General features: G+C 35.4%; 1 protein-coding gene across 10 annotated transcripts in view; it reads left to right on the forward strand.

Moving 5' to 3' along the window:
* Nucleotides 1-15,573, forward strand: part of ANKRD17 (ankyrin repeat domain 17) — a 167,598-nt gene that overhangs the window by 88,941 nt on the left and 63,084 nt on the right. For 7 of the 10 annotated variants that reach the window (XM_070458305.1, XM_070458306.1, XM_070458307.1 and 4 more), the window contains 9 exons: nucleotides 1,719-1,875; nucleotides 4,620-4,767; nucleotides 5,019-5,166; nucleotides 6,322-6,555; nucleotides 9,133-9,227; nucleotides 11,071-11,308; nucleotides 12,146-12,337; nucleotides 12,672-12,805; nucleotides 14,910-14,997. In XM_070458305.1, the coding sequence (XP_070314406.1) occupies nucleotides 1,719-1,875; nucleotides 4,620-4,767; nucleotides 5,019-5,166; nucleotides 6,322-6,555; nucleotides 9,133-9,227; nucleotides 11,071-11,308; nucleotides 12,146-12,337; nucleotides 12,672-12,805; nucleotides 14,910-14,997 (1,434 nt within the window). The remainder of the gene's footprint in view (nucleotides 1-1,718; nucleotides 1,876-4,619; nucleotides 4,768-5,018; nucleotides 5,167-6,321; nucleotides 6,556-9,132; nucleotides 9,228-11,070; nucleotides 11,309-12,145; nucleotides 12,338-12,671; nucleotides 12,806-14,909; nucleotides 14,998-15,573) is intronic. The other 3 variants (XM_020885333.2, XM_020885334.2, XM_020885340.2) reach the window with 1 other exon arrangement.

A 15,573-nucleotide genomic window follows, 5' to 3' on the forward strand; every position in this document is an offset into this window, starting at 1 on the left:
ATTCTCAGTCCCTTTGTTTTGCGAACCACCGGCAGTGTGTTCGGGCCAGTTAATTTTGTCCCTTGCTATCCCACAGTTTAAAAAAGCTCCCTCCAATTGCTCTCAGGGTTTTCGGGCCGGTCCTTACCCTAAGCAATGCTGCCCGCTCCTCTCCGTTCCGCCCCGCTTGTTGCTGGCGGGTACGGGCGTCTGGGGTACTTTTCTGCTGGGAGTTGCTTTTAGGCACGTAATCTGTGGGCCTTATTTAATTTTTCCTCCCAGTTAGAATGCCGAAAACTTCCCCCAGTCCTGCCAGTGAGAGGGTTTCCTGGTGATTGGAAACTTCCTCTATTAAGACTCCCTTCCCGGGACGGGTCTCCGTCCGTAGCTCTTTTGACTCCCTTATTATCGTTTATATTTTGTCCTACCTCCCTTCGAAGACAATGGGCTGCTTTTCTGGGCGCCTGATGTCCTCTGCTAGCGATCAGAAGTTGTTTTGTGAAATTTGCTCAGCGTTCAAATGTTCTTTCGATGAATTTGTAGGAGAGAAAGTGGTCTCTCCGTCCTATTCCTCCGCCATCTTGGCTCCTCCCCCAGGGGTCTTCTTTAAAAATGTAGATTATCAGTTGGTAATTTTGGGTTCTGAGATTCTCCATTTCTATCAAACTCCCAGATGACATTAATGCTTTTTGTTTATGAACCATGTGTTAAGTAGTGGGGTTCCTTAATATCCCTTATAACATTAGATATTTTATCTTCAAGTTAGAACAAAGGTTCTTAAATCCTGGTTGTACATCAGCATCTTCTTAAGAGTTTTAAAAATATGTAGATCCCTAGGCCTCACTTTTACCTGAATTATATCTTTAGATATAGGAGAGCTCAACATCTGAACTCTTGAAAGTCTTCACTGATGGGCAGCCTGTATTAAGCACCACTGAGTTAGAATAGTAACTAAGTTAGAGATCAGCTTGCTTTGTAGTAATATCTAGAATAGCAACAAGTTATACCTCATGTACATGCTAACCATTTCTGCTTTTGAATTTTTTAAAAAAAATTTGCTATTCTAAATGTCTTTTTTAGACATGATGCTTTTAGACATGATTTTGGGTGTGTGTATTAAGTTGTGGTTGTAATTTGAAGCAAGTAGATACTCATAGGTAGGTTATCTTTTATGTAGCCTGTAATGTCTTTTCAAGCCATTTTTTGGTCACAAGTGGTAGTAGCCCAACTAAATATTCTTAAGCTAAAGTGACTATATACCAAAAGTATGGGGTTGGTGCTAACTTCTGGCACTGCTAGAATCAATGAATCAAATATAACTTTATCAGTAATATCTCCTTTGTATTTCTCTGCTCTCCTCTATGTTGACTTATTTTGGGTAGTCTTTTTCTCCTTGTGATGATAAAAGTAGCTAAATAGTGCTTGGCAATTTGGCAACCTTTAAACATAGGTGGTTCTTCTAATGTATAGCAAACCTCTTTGGATACCTAGTTGTTCTAGCAGATACCAGCAACCCATTTCTAGAACCAGAGAGTCACAGAGTTGAGCATGTATGGACCACATAGAAGGAGTAAGATTATTAGACAGTTGGAGAACTGTGCTTTCCCAAAAGATTCTGGCCAGGCAATATATTTGTCCAGTATATCATTTGGAAGTTAACATAAACAGTTAAGTAACTTGAATTTTGCTTTGTTTCTCCTTTTGGGTATATCCAAATTGGTGTGAAAATAATACAATAGGAATAGGCAAATTATCTACGGCTGATGGTAAAGCCTTTGCAGATCCTGAAGTGCTTCGGAGGTTGACGTCATCTGTTAGTTGTGCGTTGGATGAAGCTGCTGCTGCACTTACTCGTATGAGAGCTGAAAGCACAGCAAATGCAGGGCAGTCGGACAAGTAAGTATATTTCTCCTATGATCAGTATAAAAATATTTTCTTAAAGATAATAAAAATAGCTAACATTTACTGAGCGTATATTTTGTGCCTGATACTGTACTAAATAACCACTTTACATTTGATACCTTGTTTATACTCCAAAAAACCTTAGGTATAGATTTTATTTTTATTTCCATTTTACTTATGAAAAACTGAAAAGAAATAACTTAATCAAGATCAAATAAATAACAAGTAGCAGAGCCAGAAGACCCCTATCTGACTACAAAACTGACTTCTTAGCCAATATGTTATAAAAGACCTTTTGCTGATTTAGATTTTGTTTTATTATTTTTTTAATGTTTTCCTGACAAAGAAGTCAATTATTTCTAATTAGTCATACCATTTTCTACTTCATGTGCATGAGAAAAAAAAAAAAGTGAAAGTTGCTCAGTCATGTCCCAGTCTTTGTTATCCCGTGGACTGTAGCCCACCAGGACCTTCTTTCCATGGATTTCTCCAGGCAGGAATACTGGAGTGGGTTGCCATTACCTTCTCCAGGGGGTCTTTCCGACCCAGGGGTGGAACCCTGATCTACATTGCAGGCAGTTTCTTTGTGGTCTGAGCCACCAAGGAAGCCCCCTTCATGTGTATGGTGGTGGTGGTGGTGGTTTAATTGCTCAGTCGTGTCCGACTCTTGCAACCCCATGGACTATAGCCTGCCAGGCTCCTCTGTCCATAGGATTCTCCAGGCAAGAATACTGGAGTGGGTTGCCCTTTCCTTCTCCATGTGCATAGTTCTGACCATTTTGAAGGGATGGTTTTTATTTGTTTTTGAATGTTCAAAAACTTTGTAGATCTAGTTTCCATAACTTAAATGTGATTGTGTTCGAAGGATGTTATCTTTCTATGTCCTATAGTTCCTTTTATATAATACTTCACATTTAGTAAGAACTCAGTAAATATTTTGTGACTTGGCCTTTTAAGTTTTTCTAATGATGTTATCCAGTTAAAAAAAAATCACGTCATCTTGTATATAAAACAATTATGGATAGTATAGTTAAAAATATAATGCCAGGGAAGCAGCTGGAAAAGAACCATTAATAACATGTTATTGTCTTGATTCCTCAAAGGCTTCTTTTTTTCCCTTTAATTAAAAAGAAGCCATTAAGCCATTTTATTTACAGTTGACCCTTGAACAACACAGGCCTGACTGCACAGGCCCATTTATACACAGGTTTTTTTTTTTTTTTCTTTCCTTTTTTTTTTTTTGCTGCTCTGCAGAGCTTGTGGGATCTCAGTTCCCTGACTTGGGATTAAACCTGGGCCCCAGCAGTGAGAGCCAAATCCTAACCTCTAGACTCCCAGGGAACTCCCAGCACAGGATTTTTTTGATAATAAGTACTATACTGCTGCACAGTCTGTGGTTGGTTGAATATATAGATACAGAAACACAGATATAGAGGAACTGTAGATGCAGAGGAACTACATATATGGAGGGCTGACTGTTAAGTTATTTGCAGATTTTCAACTGAGTGGAGTGGAGGAACTACATGTATGGAGGGCTGACTGTTATGTTATTTGCAGATTTTCAACTGAGTGGAGTGTGGTTACCTCTGACCCCCATGTTATTTAGGGGTCAACTGCATTTTAGCCATTGCCTTTAAACAGTTGAGGAAATAGGAATATTATTTTGTGTATGAATTTAGAGAATAAAAAATAACATTCAAGAATTGTCTTTTATATAATAGTATTTTTAAGACTAAAGGAGAGGTTATATAATATTAACAAGAGTGTGAATTTGCTGTTTCTCATAACTCTTACCTTCATTCATCTAAGTTTTAATTAATTTATTTTACTATCCTTCTCATTGATTAATCTAGTTAACCTCAGGTTCTATTCCTTAGTTACCATTCAGTTTTACTAGCCAGCCAACCATCTCATCCTCTGTCATCCCCTTCTCCTCCTGCCTTCAGTTTTTCCCAGCATCAGGGTCTTTTCCAGTAAGTCTTCTCTTCGCATCAGGTAGCCAAAGTATTGGAGTTTCAGCTTCAGCATCAGTCCTTCCAATGAATATTCAGGACTGATTTCTTTTAGGATTGACTTGTTTGATCTTGCAGTCCAAGGGACTCTCAAGAGTCTTCTCCAGCATCATAGTTATTTCTAGATTAGTCCAAAGTACATGCTCAAAACTTTCCTGTCTCATTTCCCTTTACTTAATTGAAGAACCCAGATAGGCCTTGATAATTAGTGAAAGTTTTATCCATTTCATTAAATTTTATAAAATTTTTCTAATGGCTGAGCTGTGCAAACAGAAGTATAGTTGTAACTCAAATTTTTTTTCATGTGATTTTCTATGCAATTTTATGTTTTAAATTTTGAGGGTTTTTTTCCCCTACAAATAGTAAATAAGACTGTCTTTCAGTTACATGACTGAAAACAATATGTAATGTTGATAATCTTAATTGAGTGACTTTTATATGTAGATTTTATATGTAGGTTTTAAAAACTCAGGCTTCCCTGGTGGCTCAGGCGGTAAAGAATCTGCCTGCAATGAGGGAGACCCGGGTTCATTTCCTGGGCTGGGAATGGCCACCCACTCCACTCAGTGAACTGAATAATTATATTTTCTTTTTGTTATGAGTCATATTAAAATAATCATTCCTATTTACTGCTACTGTCCAGATTAACTTCAAAACTCAATACTTAATGCCAGGCGATTTTTTGTTTTCTTACATCCTGATGTCATAATATTCTTCTCCTAATAGCCGCAGTTTGGCAGAAGCCTGTTCGGAAGGAGATGTAAATGCTGTGCGAAAGTTACTCATCGAAGGGCGAAGTGTAAATGAGCACACCGAGGAAGGGGAGAGCCTGCTTTGTTTAGCTTGTTCTGCTGGATATTATGAGCTTGCACAGGTTTGTACAATCAAAATAAAGCTCACAGGTTTTTTTTCTTTGTTTTGTCAAAATTTGGCCTGTATATTAAGGAAACAACAAAATGAAATCAACTATCAGGCTCATTTCAAGAAATAGTTTTGTTAGATATATTTTTTGTTTATTGGCTTTTTTCTGTAATATGACTAGGTAGGGTTAATGTAAATGTATGTTCAAGAAATTTTGATGAATATGTAATTTTCTAATATCCTTTAAACTTTTTCTTTTGTAAGGTTTTGCTGGCAATGCATGCAAATGTGGAAGATAGGGGGATCAAAGGTGACATTACACCCTTAATGGCTGCTGCTAATGGAGGACATGTCAAAATTGTGAAGTTGCTGCTAGCTCATAAAGCTGATGTCAATGCACAGTCTTCAACAGGTTATACGTACCTCTTTTTCAGTATTTAAATCTTAACACCCTCTGTTAGTAATTAATTCAGATGAAAGTGCTCATTAGTGATGCTTTTGCAGTTATCAGTATTGCAGATTTGTGTACGTCTGTGCATTAGGCTTAACGTATATACAGTGTGTTTTGAATGAAATATCTCCTGTTTTGTGTATGAGGGCTATCTTGGCCTTCGTTCTTTTATATTAAACACTGACTGGGTTAGAAGGACCGCTTTCTTAGAAATAAGGAAGTATGGGCTACTCCTCCCAAACCCAGGTTTTCTATTTATCAGGGAAAAAGAGAAGGGAAGATAGGGAGAAGAACAAGAAGGATATGCAACAGAAGGTAGGTCTGTCATTGTCTAGTGTTATTAAATTATGGCCTAGAAGAAAACAAAGACATTATGCTCCACAAGAGACAGAATGTTAATCTAAATCAATTTTTTTTTCTTTTAAACTTGGGCATAGATGAATTTGTATCAAAGCTGTAAAATATATGAAAATATATTTTGTGCATTTCCTTCATGCAAGATTTTCAAATTTATTAAGTATTTTAAATAATTTTAAAGGTCTGTAGGTTCTGATTTGAGGAGGTTTTAGGAATCCTTATTTTACCCAGAGGTTAACTTTTTTACCCCCTCTTAACATGGGAAATTTTTATCATTAAGAGGGAATGTTTTTTAAATTATTTTAACTTTGACTACCAGTTAATTGATGTTTAAAGTTGTAGTAAAAGCAACATGTGATTAAAAGGACCAGTATGAGGTATATCTATATATGATGAATAATTGCAATCTAAAGAAAAAATACACTTTGGGAAACATTTTAGATTAAAGTTAGAATGAATGTGACTTTTTTCTCATGAGAAAAGTTTGTTTCAGAATTGCTCAGTTCTTTTATAACTCTACAGTTGTGATAAGTGTATATGGTTTTCCTCATGTGTTTAACCCTGATTTTGAAATGGAAAAAATAGGGAGTTGGTTTCAGTAAGATAAAATGTAATAAAGAAAAGAATTATATGTATAAGTGTAATAGCTAAATTTATTAAAGTTTTATAGTCTCCTATGTCAGTTTTCTCTTTGATACTAAATAAACCTGTTTTATTTTGCTATTTTATCTGAATGTCTATTTTTCTTCATTAAAATAGGCAATACAGCACTTACATATGCTTGTGCTGGAGGGTATGTAGATGTTGTAAAGGTGCTCTTGGAATCCGGTGCTAGTATTGAGGACCATAATGAAAATGGTCATACTCCTCTTATGGAAGCTGGAAGTGCTGGACATGTGGAAGTAGCCAGATTGCTGCTAGAAAATGGGGCTGGCATTAATACGCATTCCAATGAATTTAAAGAGAGTGCCCTTACATTAGCTTGTTACAAAGGTACAGTAAAAAAAAATTTTTTTAATGAAGTTTTTAAACTCATGAAATGACAGTTCATGTAGTATGGTTATTCACTTAAAAAATAAAAGATGATAATAGTATGTAGTATGTTATAAATAAAAGTAAAGTATTTCAGAGGTTAAAAGTTTTTAGTATGTAAAGTTTATATAATTTAAAAAATATTCAGTATTGTCAATGAAAAATAGTAATTGATCCAATTTTATCAGAAACATAATTTTAATATGCATTGTACTTTTTAATGTTTATGCTTGTGTTTTGCCTGGTTTACACAAAAGAATCCTATTGAATTCAGAAGTATTTAGCCTGTAAATTTAAAGTAAATGCAGTGGAAGCTAAAATGATTTATTAACAAGAAGGTATGTAAGCTGTTTCTCATGAAGAAGGAGAAAAATGGAAGAGAAAGGGAGGATACATGGAAAAAAAATTTATAAGTGGTGTGGAGGGAGTTTGTATTCAAAAGAACAATTTTTTAGAGTATCATCAACTCGTGTAATATAGGAAGAGCTGGTTGAAATTGAATCTACCTGTCCAGATACAGTTGTACAAAGGGGTTAGTAACATAGTCTTCTAAGTGACATCAGTCAACCTGAAAATATTGATAACATAATAAAATATCTTATTTTGGGTGCGAAGATAATTGTCTGAATAAATACTTAATCTTCAGCTAGATAATGACTTAGATTCTGGATTCTAAAATGATAGGCACAGAGCCATACATTTTTCAGAATCAATCTTTATGACAGATAAATGTGTATAAATGAAGAAACTTTTCAAAAAGAAATTCTCATGAAATATTATATGTACATAGCCATTCAGTTCAATGTTTTCTACAATCTGCAGCTGTGTCTTGTTTCTATCATAAGATAAGTGATACATTTTTGACCCAGAGGCATCAAGAAAAAGTTCTTGAAAGGCAAAGTACAAAATTTAAGGAAGCACTCACTCTCAGTGGCTGAAGCTTCACATCCACTAGCTTGTGAGTGAATGTCTCCTTAAATTTTGCATCCAGGACTTTGATTTCCTCACTGTTGTGTTGGCCCCAATGTTCTTTTTCTATTTCAGAGCAGCCAAAGTTTTGTTAGGTCTTTTGGAATAATTTCACTTAAAAACATGGCTAAAATAATCCTTATACAAATAAATGACTAAAATTTAAGTTAAATGTTAAAATAGGCTCCCGAGGACTTTTGATTATCTGGTGTTACAGATAATTCAGATTAAGGGTGCTTAGGAAGCCCAGCTGAGGTCTCTTAGTTCTCCACTTCTGTTTGGTAGTTAAGCAGAGGTTGATCTTCATTGTGAGGAGAGGAATTAAGCCTCGGGGCAGCCTCTAGGGCAGGCTGATTGGGTGGCTTTCCCTCTCACCTTTTCACAAATAGTTTGAAAGAGAAACTGGCTCCATTTTATCACTGAAAGCCAGCTGGCCAGTGAGCATTGAGATGGGGTTATATATAACTACTCTTCGCTCTCTGCTTTTCTTGTAGCCCCATCCTGCTGAGGTTAGGGCTTGCAGGCTTTTATTAAAGAAACTGGATAAAGAACTGAGCTCCTGGAGAATATTTCTGCTACTTCTGGGATCTGTGCACACTCTTAACTTGGCTCTATTTCTCGTGAGGTCTCCTAGGATACAAATTGACATGGAGGAGATGGGGAAGGGATAGAATTCATGCCAAGACTAAACGTAGATGTAGATCTTTGGGAAGGGAGAATGACAGAGAGGAAAGAAATATAATTTGTTAGCAAAAACAAGGTATGGCAGATACAACACTTACTCACCAAAGTTAATTTAGTTTTAACTATGATTCTGCTATCCAGTCCTTCGCTCCATTCCAAGTTGATTGAGAATTGACTGCAGCTCGTTCCAGATAAAGTTGGGGGAGAAATTAGTAACTTTTCTATTGTTTCTTACATGGTATCTGAAGTCCTTTTTAAAATATGATTGGTAATGTTTGTAACTACTTATAAGGTATTCATTATGTGAATTGAAGATTATGGTTTATTTGAAACTATGTAAATATATATATGTATGTATCTATATATACATTAATATCTAAATGGATAAATATAAATGGTGGTTTTTCAAGGATATTTTTACATATACAGTTTCCACCTTACAAACAGCTTGTTCCTAAAATATCTGTGAGTTTGTTATTGAAACTTAAAGCTCATTGCCTCATAAAAATAACTTCATTGGTGATTTTTCATCCCAGGCTGCAGTTCACAAAAGCTAATTTAGTCTATAGTATAAATAACCGTGACATGCCTGGGCTTAACAAGGTTGTGGAGGGGATATTCCAGGTGCTGCATTTTAGTGCCAACCTCGTTCACCTGCAGCGAGGATTCTATTAACAGCATTTTCTGGGGCAAAAGGGTAAGGAGTAGAACAGCACAGATTACTTCTATAATTTGTGTTGGGCCGTCAAGGGTGGCTTGTAGCTGATTTTAGTATTCTGCTGATATATTTATTACTGTAAGTTAAATACAGGTTTTCAAAATATTATAACTACTTTTTTGCAGTAATAAAATATTTTTAAGTAATCTTATAAATTTTTGGTTTAGGACATCTAGAGATGGTGCGATTTCTTTTGGAAGCAGGCGCAGATCAAGAGCATAAAACAGATGAAATGCACACTGCTTTAATGGAGGCTTGCATGGTAAGATTGGTGAAATACCTAAAGTTTATGTATTAGGTAGAGACAGAGCCAGTGGATAATGAGTACCATTTCCCTGGGTTCAGAGATTCTGTTTATCTTGACTTACCATGGATCAGAACCTTAGCTATCTGAGTTATCAGCTGTTTTCAGAGCCAGTTGAACAACACTAACTTTTATCAGAGTGCTTTCTGAAGCTTTGTAGCACAACCTTCATTTTCTTGGTCTCACGTAACTATACTGGTTTTATATAATTGGTGCAAAAATGACTGTCTGACAGATTGATCAAGGATGTTAAAGATGAGATCATAATCCACAAGAGTATGTACATAATACAAAGTAAAACATGTTCATAAAACCCATAATTTAAAATTTATGAAAAATTTGAAATTAGAATATTGTTTGTGTTACATAATTCTTCCTCTGTTGTGGTCTTTTCTCAACCCTGAATTCCTTTTTTTAAGAACTTTAGTTTGTTCTTGAGAATGTATAATAATAGTACTCTTAAACTTTTGTATTTCAGTCTATGACTTGTGGCACAGAAATGTATCATAATAACTTTATACAGATTTATGAGAAAACATACCAAAGATAAAATGACCCCAGATTAATTTGGTTTCTTGTCTCAACTTCCCTTCAGAGAATGATTATTGAAAGGATGTTAAATTTTAATTAGTAATTTAAAAATATTAATAGCCATTTAAGCCATTTTTGTTTTTCTTATTGCTATACCAGTGTTAAATCATTCTTTTGAACAAACAGGTTTTCTTGGAGGGTTTAGAGTTCCCCACCTGTTAAAATTAGGATAATATCCTTCTTTAGGGTTGTTTTGAGGATTAAATGACAAAATGTGTAAAATGCTCAGTAATATCCCCATGGTAAGGAACTTAAAACAGTCTTGTGACCCCCACTAGAGAAAGAAAGATATTAGTAGGGGCCATAGGTTTAGAGACTTGCTAAGAGACTGAGGTTTTAAACTGGACTTTGAAGGAAATATAAGAGTTGACTGCTTATGGAGGAAGAAAAGTCTGAGCTAAAGGAACAGCATGGTAACGGCAAGTAAGTAAAATAGTCTTAAAACCATTAAAGTTGTGTAATACGGCAAGTACCAAGGTAAAAATGGGCATGACATGTTCGAAAGAAGATGAAATATCTATGAGGTAATGAAGAAGGAAAAAAGCATATCAAAAGAAGAAAGAATGGAAAAGTGAGCCGTGGAGTTGCCAGTAGTGTGAGAAAGGGAGGAAAGCTGTGGGAAAGGGAGACCGATAAAGGAGACAGAAGATAATTGAGAACTTCTTTTTATTAATTTTCACTGGCATTTGATTGTGAACAACAAAGGAAGTACCATGTACATATTATGTTCCCCTTTCACTAATATATCGTGCTGAATTCCCCCACTCTAAAAAGCATTACATTTTTCTTTTTCTACCTAATCAGAAATTTGCTTGTCCTTAAGGTTCCTATGAAAATCGTACTTTCCCCTTTCTAAACTTTATCCTTTTAGCATTTAAGCTTATACTATGCAGTATTGATGTTATCTCATAGTAATCTCTTGTTTTGTGTATTTAACTATGTTTTTTTCCTGTTGGTAAATAAGTTTTTTGATTGGAAGTATTTTTCTACATATTTTATATCCTCAGTCTACACTGAGTGTAGTGTAGTCCACTACAATAAATACTAAAGGAGTAGAAATAGGTCAACTTGCCTACTCAACTCTTAAATGTAGATTGATTAATTCTTATTTGAATTGAGATCAGTGAACTTCATTGTCTAACAGTTGAGAAGTATTTTTAATGATTTTTTTAATGGTGCTGATTTGCTTTTTTAATTGCATTGTAATCAGGATGGCCATGTCGAAGTAGCTAGGTTGCTTCTTGACAGTGGTGCCCAAGTGAACATGCCTGCTGATTCATTTGAATCGCCGTTGACTTTGGCTGCTTGTGGTGGGCACGTGGAACTTGCAGCTTTGCTTATTGAAAGAGGAGCTAGCCTGGAAGAAGTCAATGATGAAGGCTATACACCACTGATGGAAGCCGCTCGTGAAGGACATGAAGAAATGGTGGCTTTACTTTTAGGCCAAGGTAACCAATACCAATCAAGATACTAAGGCATAAATCTGTAACATGTAAGATGATAATTTATAAAGTTGAATTTAATTATTTCATCTTTCCAGTAGATTCATAATGAGGTGCTAAAGTATTTGCTCTGAAAATAACTGCCATACTGTGCTAAATAAAATTAAATATACTTTAATATTTAAGACCTTTCAGAGCTTTTGTGTGCTGTGCAAATAAAAACAGAACTAGGGGGTGGGGTAGGGTTGTAGGTTATATATTTCTAACTTTCTGTGCCTTAAAAGTTATTATCTCTAGTATTATTGTGAGAGTTTATAGATACGTATAAAGCTTTTAGGACATTTTTGTCATATTGTGCCAGTTAAGTGTTAGCTGTGGTGATGGTGGTAGCAGTGATGATAATGTTGTTGTGATCTTGGACAGGTTAATTAATCTCATTTCCTTAGCTGCAAAAATGGAGCTAATAAAAATATGTAAAATGCATTAAATATTGCCTGACAAATAGCATGTTAAATATTATATATTATTTTCATCAACATCTTTACCATCATTATTTTGGATCTTTATAACAAGGGACTATGTTTTATTTTTCCTAAGTCCTAAAATCACATGACTTGTATCAACACCTTCTGGCTGAATCTTATTCCAGCAGTGTATATCAAATATGGACTCATAGATGTGGTTTTGATAGTTTTCTTTATTTTTAACTGCCTCTTGAAGTGGGGGGAGAGGCACTTTATTATTTAGTAAAGTAATATAAATGTTCATTTTTGAAATATAATTTATTGGGCAATAACCATTCTTTGCTTATCTCTGGAATTAATGACTTTAAATATATTTTAGGAGCAAATATCAATGCACAGACAGAAGAAACTCAAGAAACTGCCTTGACTTTGGCTTGCTGTGGAGGCTTTCTGGAAGTGGCAGACTTTTTAATTAAGGCAGGAGCTGATATAGAACTGGGGTGTTCTACCCCTTTAATGGAAGCTGCTCAAGAGGGTCATTTGGAGTTAGTTAAATACTTATTAGCTGCAGGTAGGCATTTTTGCATTGGGGAGGTGGTTTTTTTTTTTTTTTGCATGATTTATGTAAGTAAAAGTGTTACAATGCAAATAACTTTTTTTCTGATGTATGATGCACTGAATGTGTATAGAAAAGTAATAAGATATGTTTTTGTGTGTATTCTGAGTAAATAATTTATTGCTGTTCAAAGTATCTGCAGTTTTAATTTTAAGCAGTAGTCTGTTTCCAGTTTTTTCTTTTTTGCTTTTAAACATGCAGACAATATTCTTGTGTAATCTGAGGCGATATGGCTTCTCTAAAAGAAATTTCAGTGTCCACATTTGTGTCTTATGATTCTTTTGTTAAGGCTGTGTGTCTAACACCACTGCAGGAGCTAATGTTCATGCAACAACAGCAACAGGGGATACAGCACTAACGTATGCCTGTGAAAATGGTCATACTGATGTAGCCGATGTCTTACTTCAGGCAGGAGCAGATCTGGTAAGCCATGGCACTTTCTAAATCTTAATACTTAAAGCTAAGACAAGAAATTAACTTAAAATCCTGTGGAGCCTGTAGACAAAAGGTATTTCTTCTAATTTTATGTTCACCTTTTCACCATTGTTTATTCATTTAGTCATACTTTTTCCCTACGCTGTTTTGTGTCCATTCTTATTTCCTCATTAGCAGCAATATCCAGTCAACAACCCCTTTCCCCCTACAAAAAAGGGGAAATTCTGTGTTTGATATGTTAATAATTAATGGTAATAATTAGTACAGATTTTCTTTTACGTACTTAACTATTTTTAGAAGTTTCTTTGATTTGTCATAAAAAGGCACATATTGCTTAGGGGCATTTCACTGTAGTTTAGGAAATAAATTGTACCTGTACTATTCAAAGCATTAATAAAGGAGTTAAAAAGTAATATTTTCTCTCAGATACCTTTTTTTTTTAAAGATTTATTTATTTAATTTTTTGGCTGTGCTGGGTCTTTTTCTAGTTATACTGCTTGGGCTTTTTCTAGTTATGGCAAGTGGGGGATGCTCTCTAGATGCAGTAGGTGGCCTTCTCATTGCAGCGGCTTCTCTTGTGGTGGAGCCCAGGCTCAAGGGTGCACAGGCCTCAGTAACCGTTGCTCCCTGGGCTCTGGAGCGCGAACTCAGTAGTTCTGGTGCAGGGGTTTCGTTGTTCTGCGGCAGGGAGGGTCTTCCCAGACCAGGGATCGAACTCCTGTCTCCTGTTCAGGCAGGTGGGTTTTTTGCCACTGATCCACCAGGGCAGTCCCCTCAGATGACTTTTAGTGAGAAGGGTGAAATACTGAGGTCATTCTCAGGGAAAGGATAAACAGCTCAGAAGGGGTGAAGACGTCGTCGTCTGAGATGTTATGTTTGGGGCTGGATAAGGTTTAGAAAGGTAGATACCGTGATGTAACAAAAGAGGTACCTCCGGTTGGAAAAATTAGTATGAGTACAGACTGAGATAGAGGGAGAAATGAAGCCATTCGGTGGGGTGCGGGGGAGGCATCCTTCCAGTTTAGCCTGTGTGGGAGTAAGAAAAGTAGGTTTTAGGTAAACCGTGAACACCTGTGTGTTTTCATGTAGCAGTTCATAGTTTATGACAGAAATTCACACAGGCAGAAACAAGCTCCTCAATTAACTAGTTTCTTAAAATTTATTTAACTTCTCATTTGTGAAAGGAAAAGGGTAAATTAGATTACTGTTGTGGTCTCTTTCAGCTCTGTGTTGGTACAACTCTTGAAGAGCTTACAATGCATGTTATATTCTAGCTAGTTATGTGCCTATTTCTCTTATTAGGTTTTGACCTACTTCAGCTTAGGGGCTATATTTCCAGTGTTTACCACAGTGACTGTGAAACATGGCAGCAATGTAATCTTGCTTAGTTAATTGCAGTTAAAACAACTTAGTGTGTGACTTAAGAGAAAAATCATCAGATGTAAGTGTAAAAAGATTGACATATAAAATGCTTTATAAAAGGTAGTTTTCTCAAACCTTTATACTGTAAGACCTGAAAATTTTTCCTGTGCTGATATTCTGAATCACAAGAATGCATGGTTCTCCATCCTTTTGAAACCCAGAAATCTGTAGTAATATCTTGTCATTAGTAGTATTAAAAAGATATTTAAATTATCACTGTATATGTAAGGTAAAATAGAAATAATAAGTATATAAGAGAGAGTGGTGTACTTTAGAAATTCATACAGATAAGATAAAAACTTATGAAAAGAAAATTACTTGTAGTGGATGGAGATAATGTTGATTGTTTGGAGAGGGCTACGCCAGAGTGCCATTCATCGCTCAAATTCCACAATCCTTTTGGTAGGTAGAGAAGGAAAAATTAGCCAGATGGATTCAGATAAGGGCACAGCAATCACTGAATATAATTTCGGTTCTTAATATATTTCCAAAGAGCATGCTTTTAATTGGAGATAGTTTAAAGAATGTATTCCTTGATTTACTTCAGAGCATGTTATTTAATATATTTAGATTCCAAAATTAGTCCAATTCTTTTCATTTTGATTTTCATGAAAAAGAATAATTGTTCACTAGAAGTTAAATACCAAGTAAGTCTGTATTTTTTAAACAGGAGCATGAATCTGAAGGTGGAAGAACTCCTTTAATGAAAGCTGCACGAGCTGGCCATGTTTGTACTGTTCAGTTCCTAATTAGTAAAGGTAGGTTTGTGTAAAGCAGTGATTTTTTTTCCCCCAGAGATGTCTATTCCCTGCCCTTGGGTATTAAGAGATTTGGAGGTAAAGGACATTTTGTGGGTATCATGTGGTGGAGGAATGCTACTGAGATTTTTGTGAGTGGGTAGTTGATAAATACCCTGCAGCACAGAGCCATTCCATGAAGAGTTGTCATACTGGGTCACACACTTCTTGAGTAACATTTCAATAAAGAAAAATTTTTCTATGTAAATGAGAGTTTAGATTGCTTGAAGTCTGTTCTGTTCATGTAATAATTTATCTTGAAACCTGGATTTTTGTGCCAAGTTTCTGCCACTGATTAACTTGAAGGCAAGACACTTTTCTCCTTTATTTATATTTCCCTGGGCCTAGGTTTCCTTCTTTGTAAAATATAAAGAAGTAATCATAAGTATAACACAGCCCACCCAAAAAAAGCTAAAAATTGAAGTGGAAAAAATATGCCAAAAATGCATTTTTATGCATGGTCATTTATTCTATTTGAAAACCAACATCCTAATTAACAAAAGTAGCATATTATTACTTTCTTTAAATTATCTTTTA

Source organism: Odocoileus virginianus, chromosome 29, assembly GCF_023699985.2.
Source record: "Odocoileus virginianus isolate 20LAN1187 ecotype Illinois chromosome 29, Ovbor_1.2, whole genome shotgun sequence".
Lineage (NCBI taxonomy): Eukaryota > Metazoa > Chordata > Mammalia > Artiodactyla > Cervidae > Odocoileus > Odocoileus virginianus.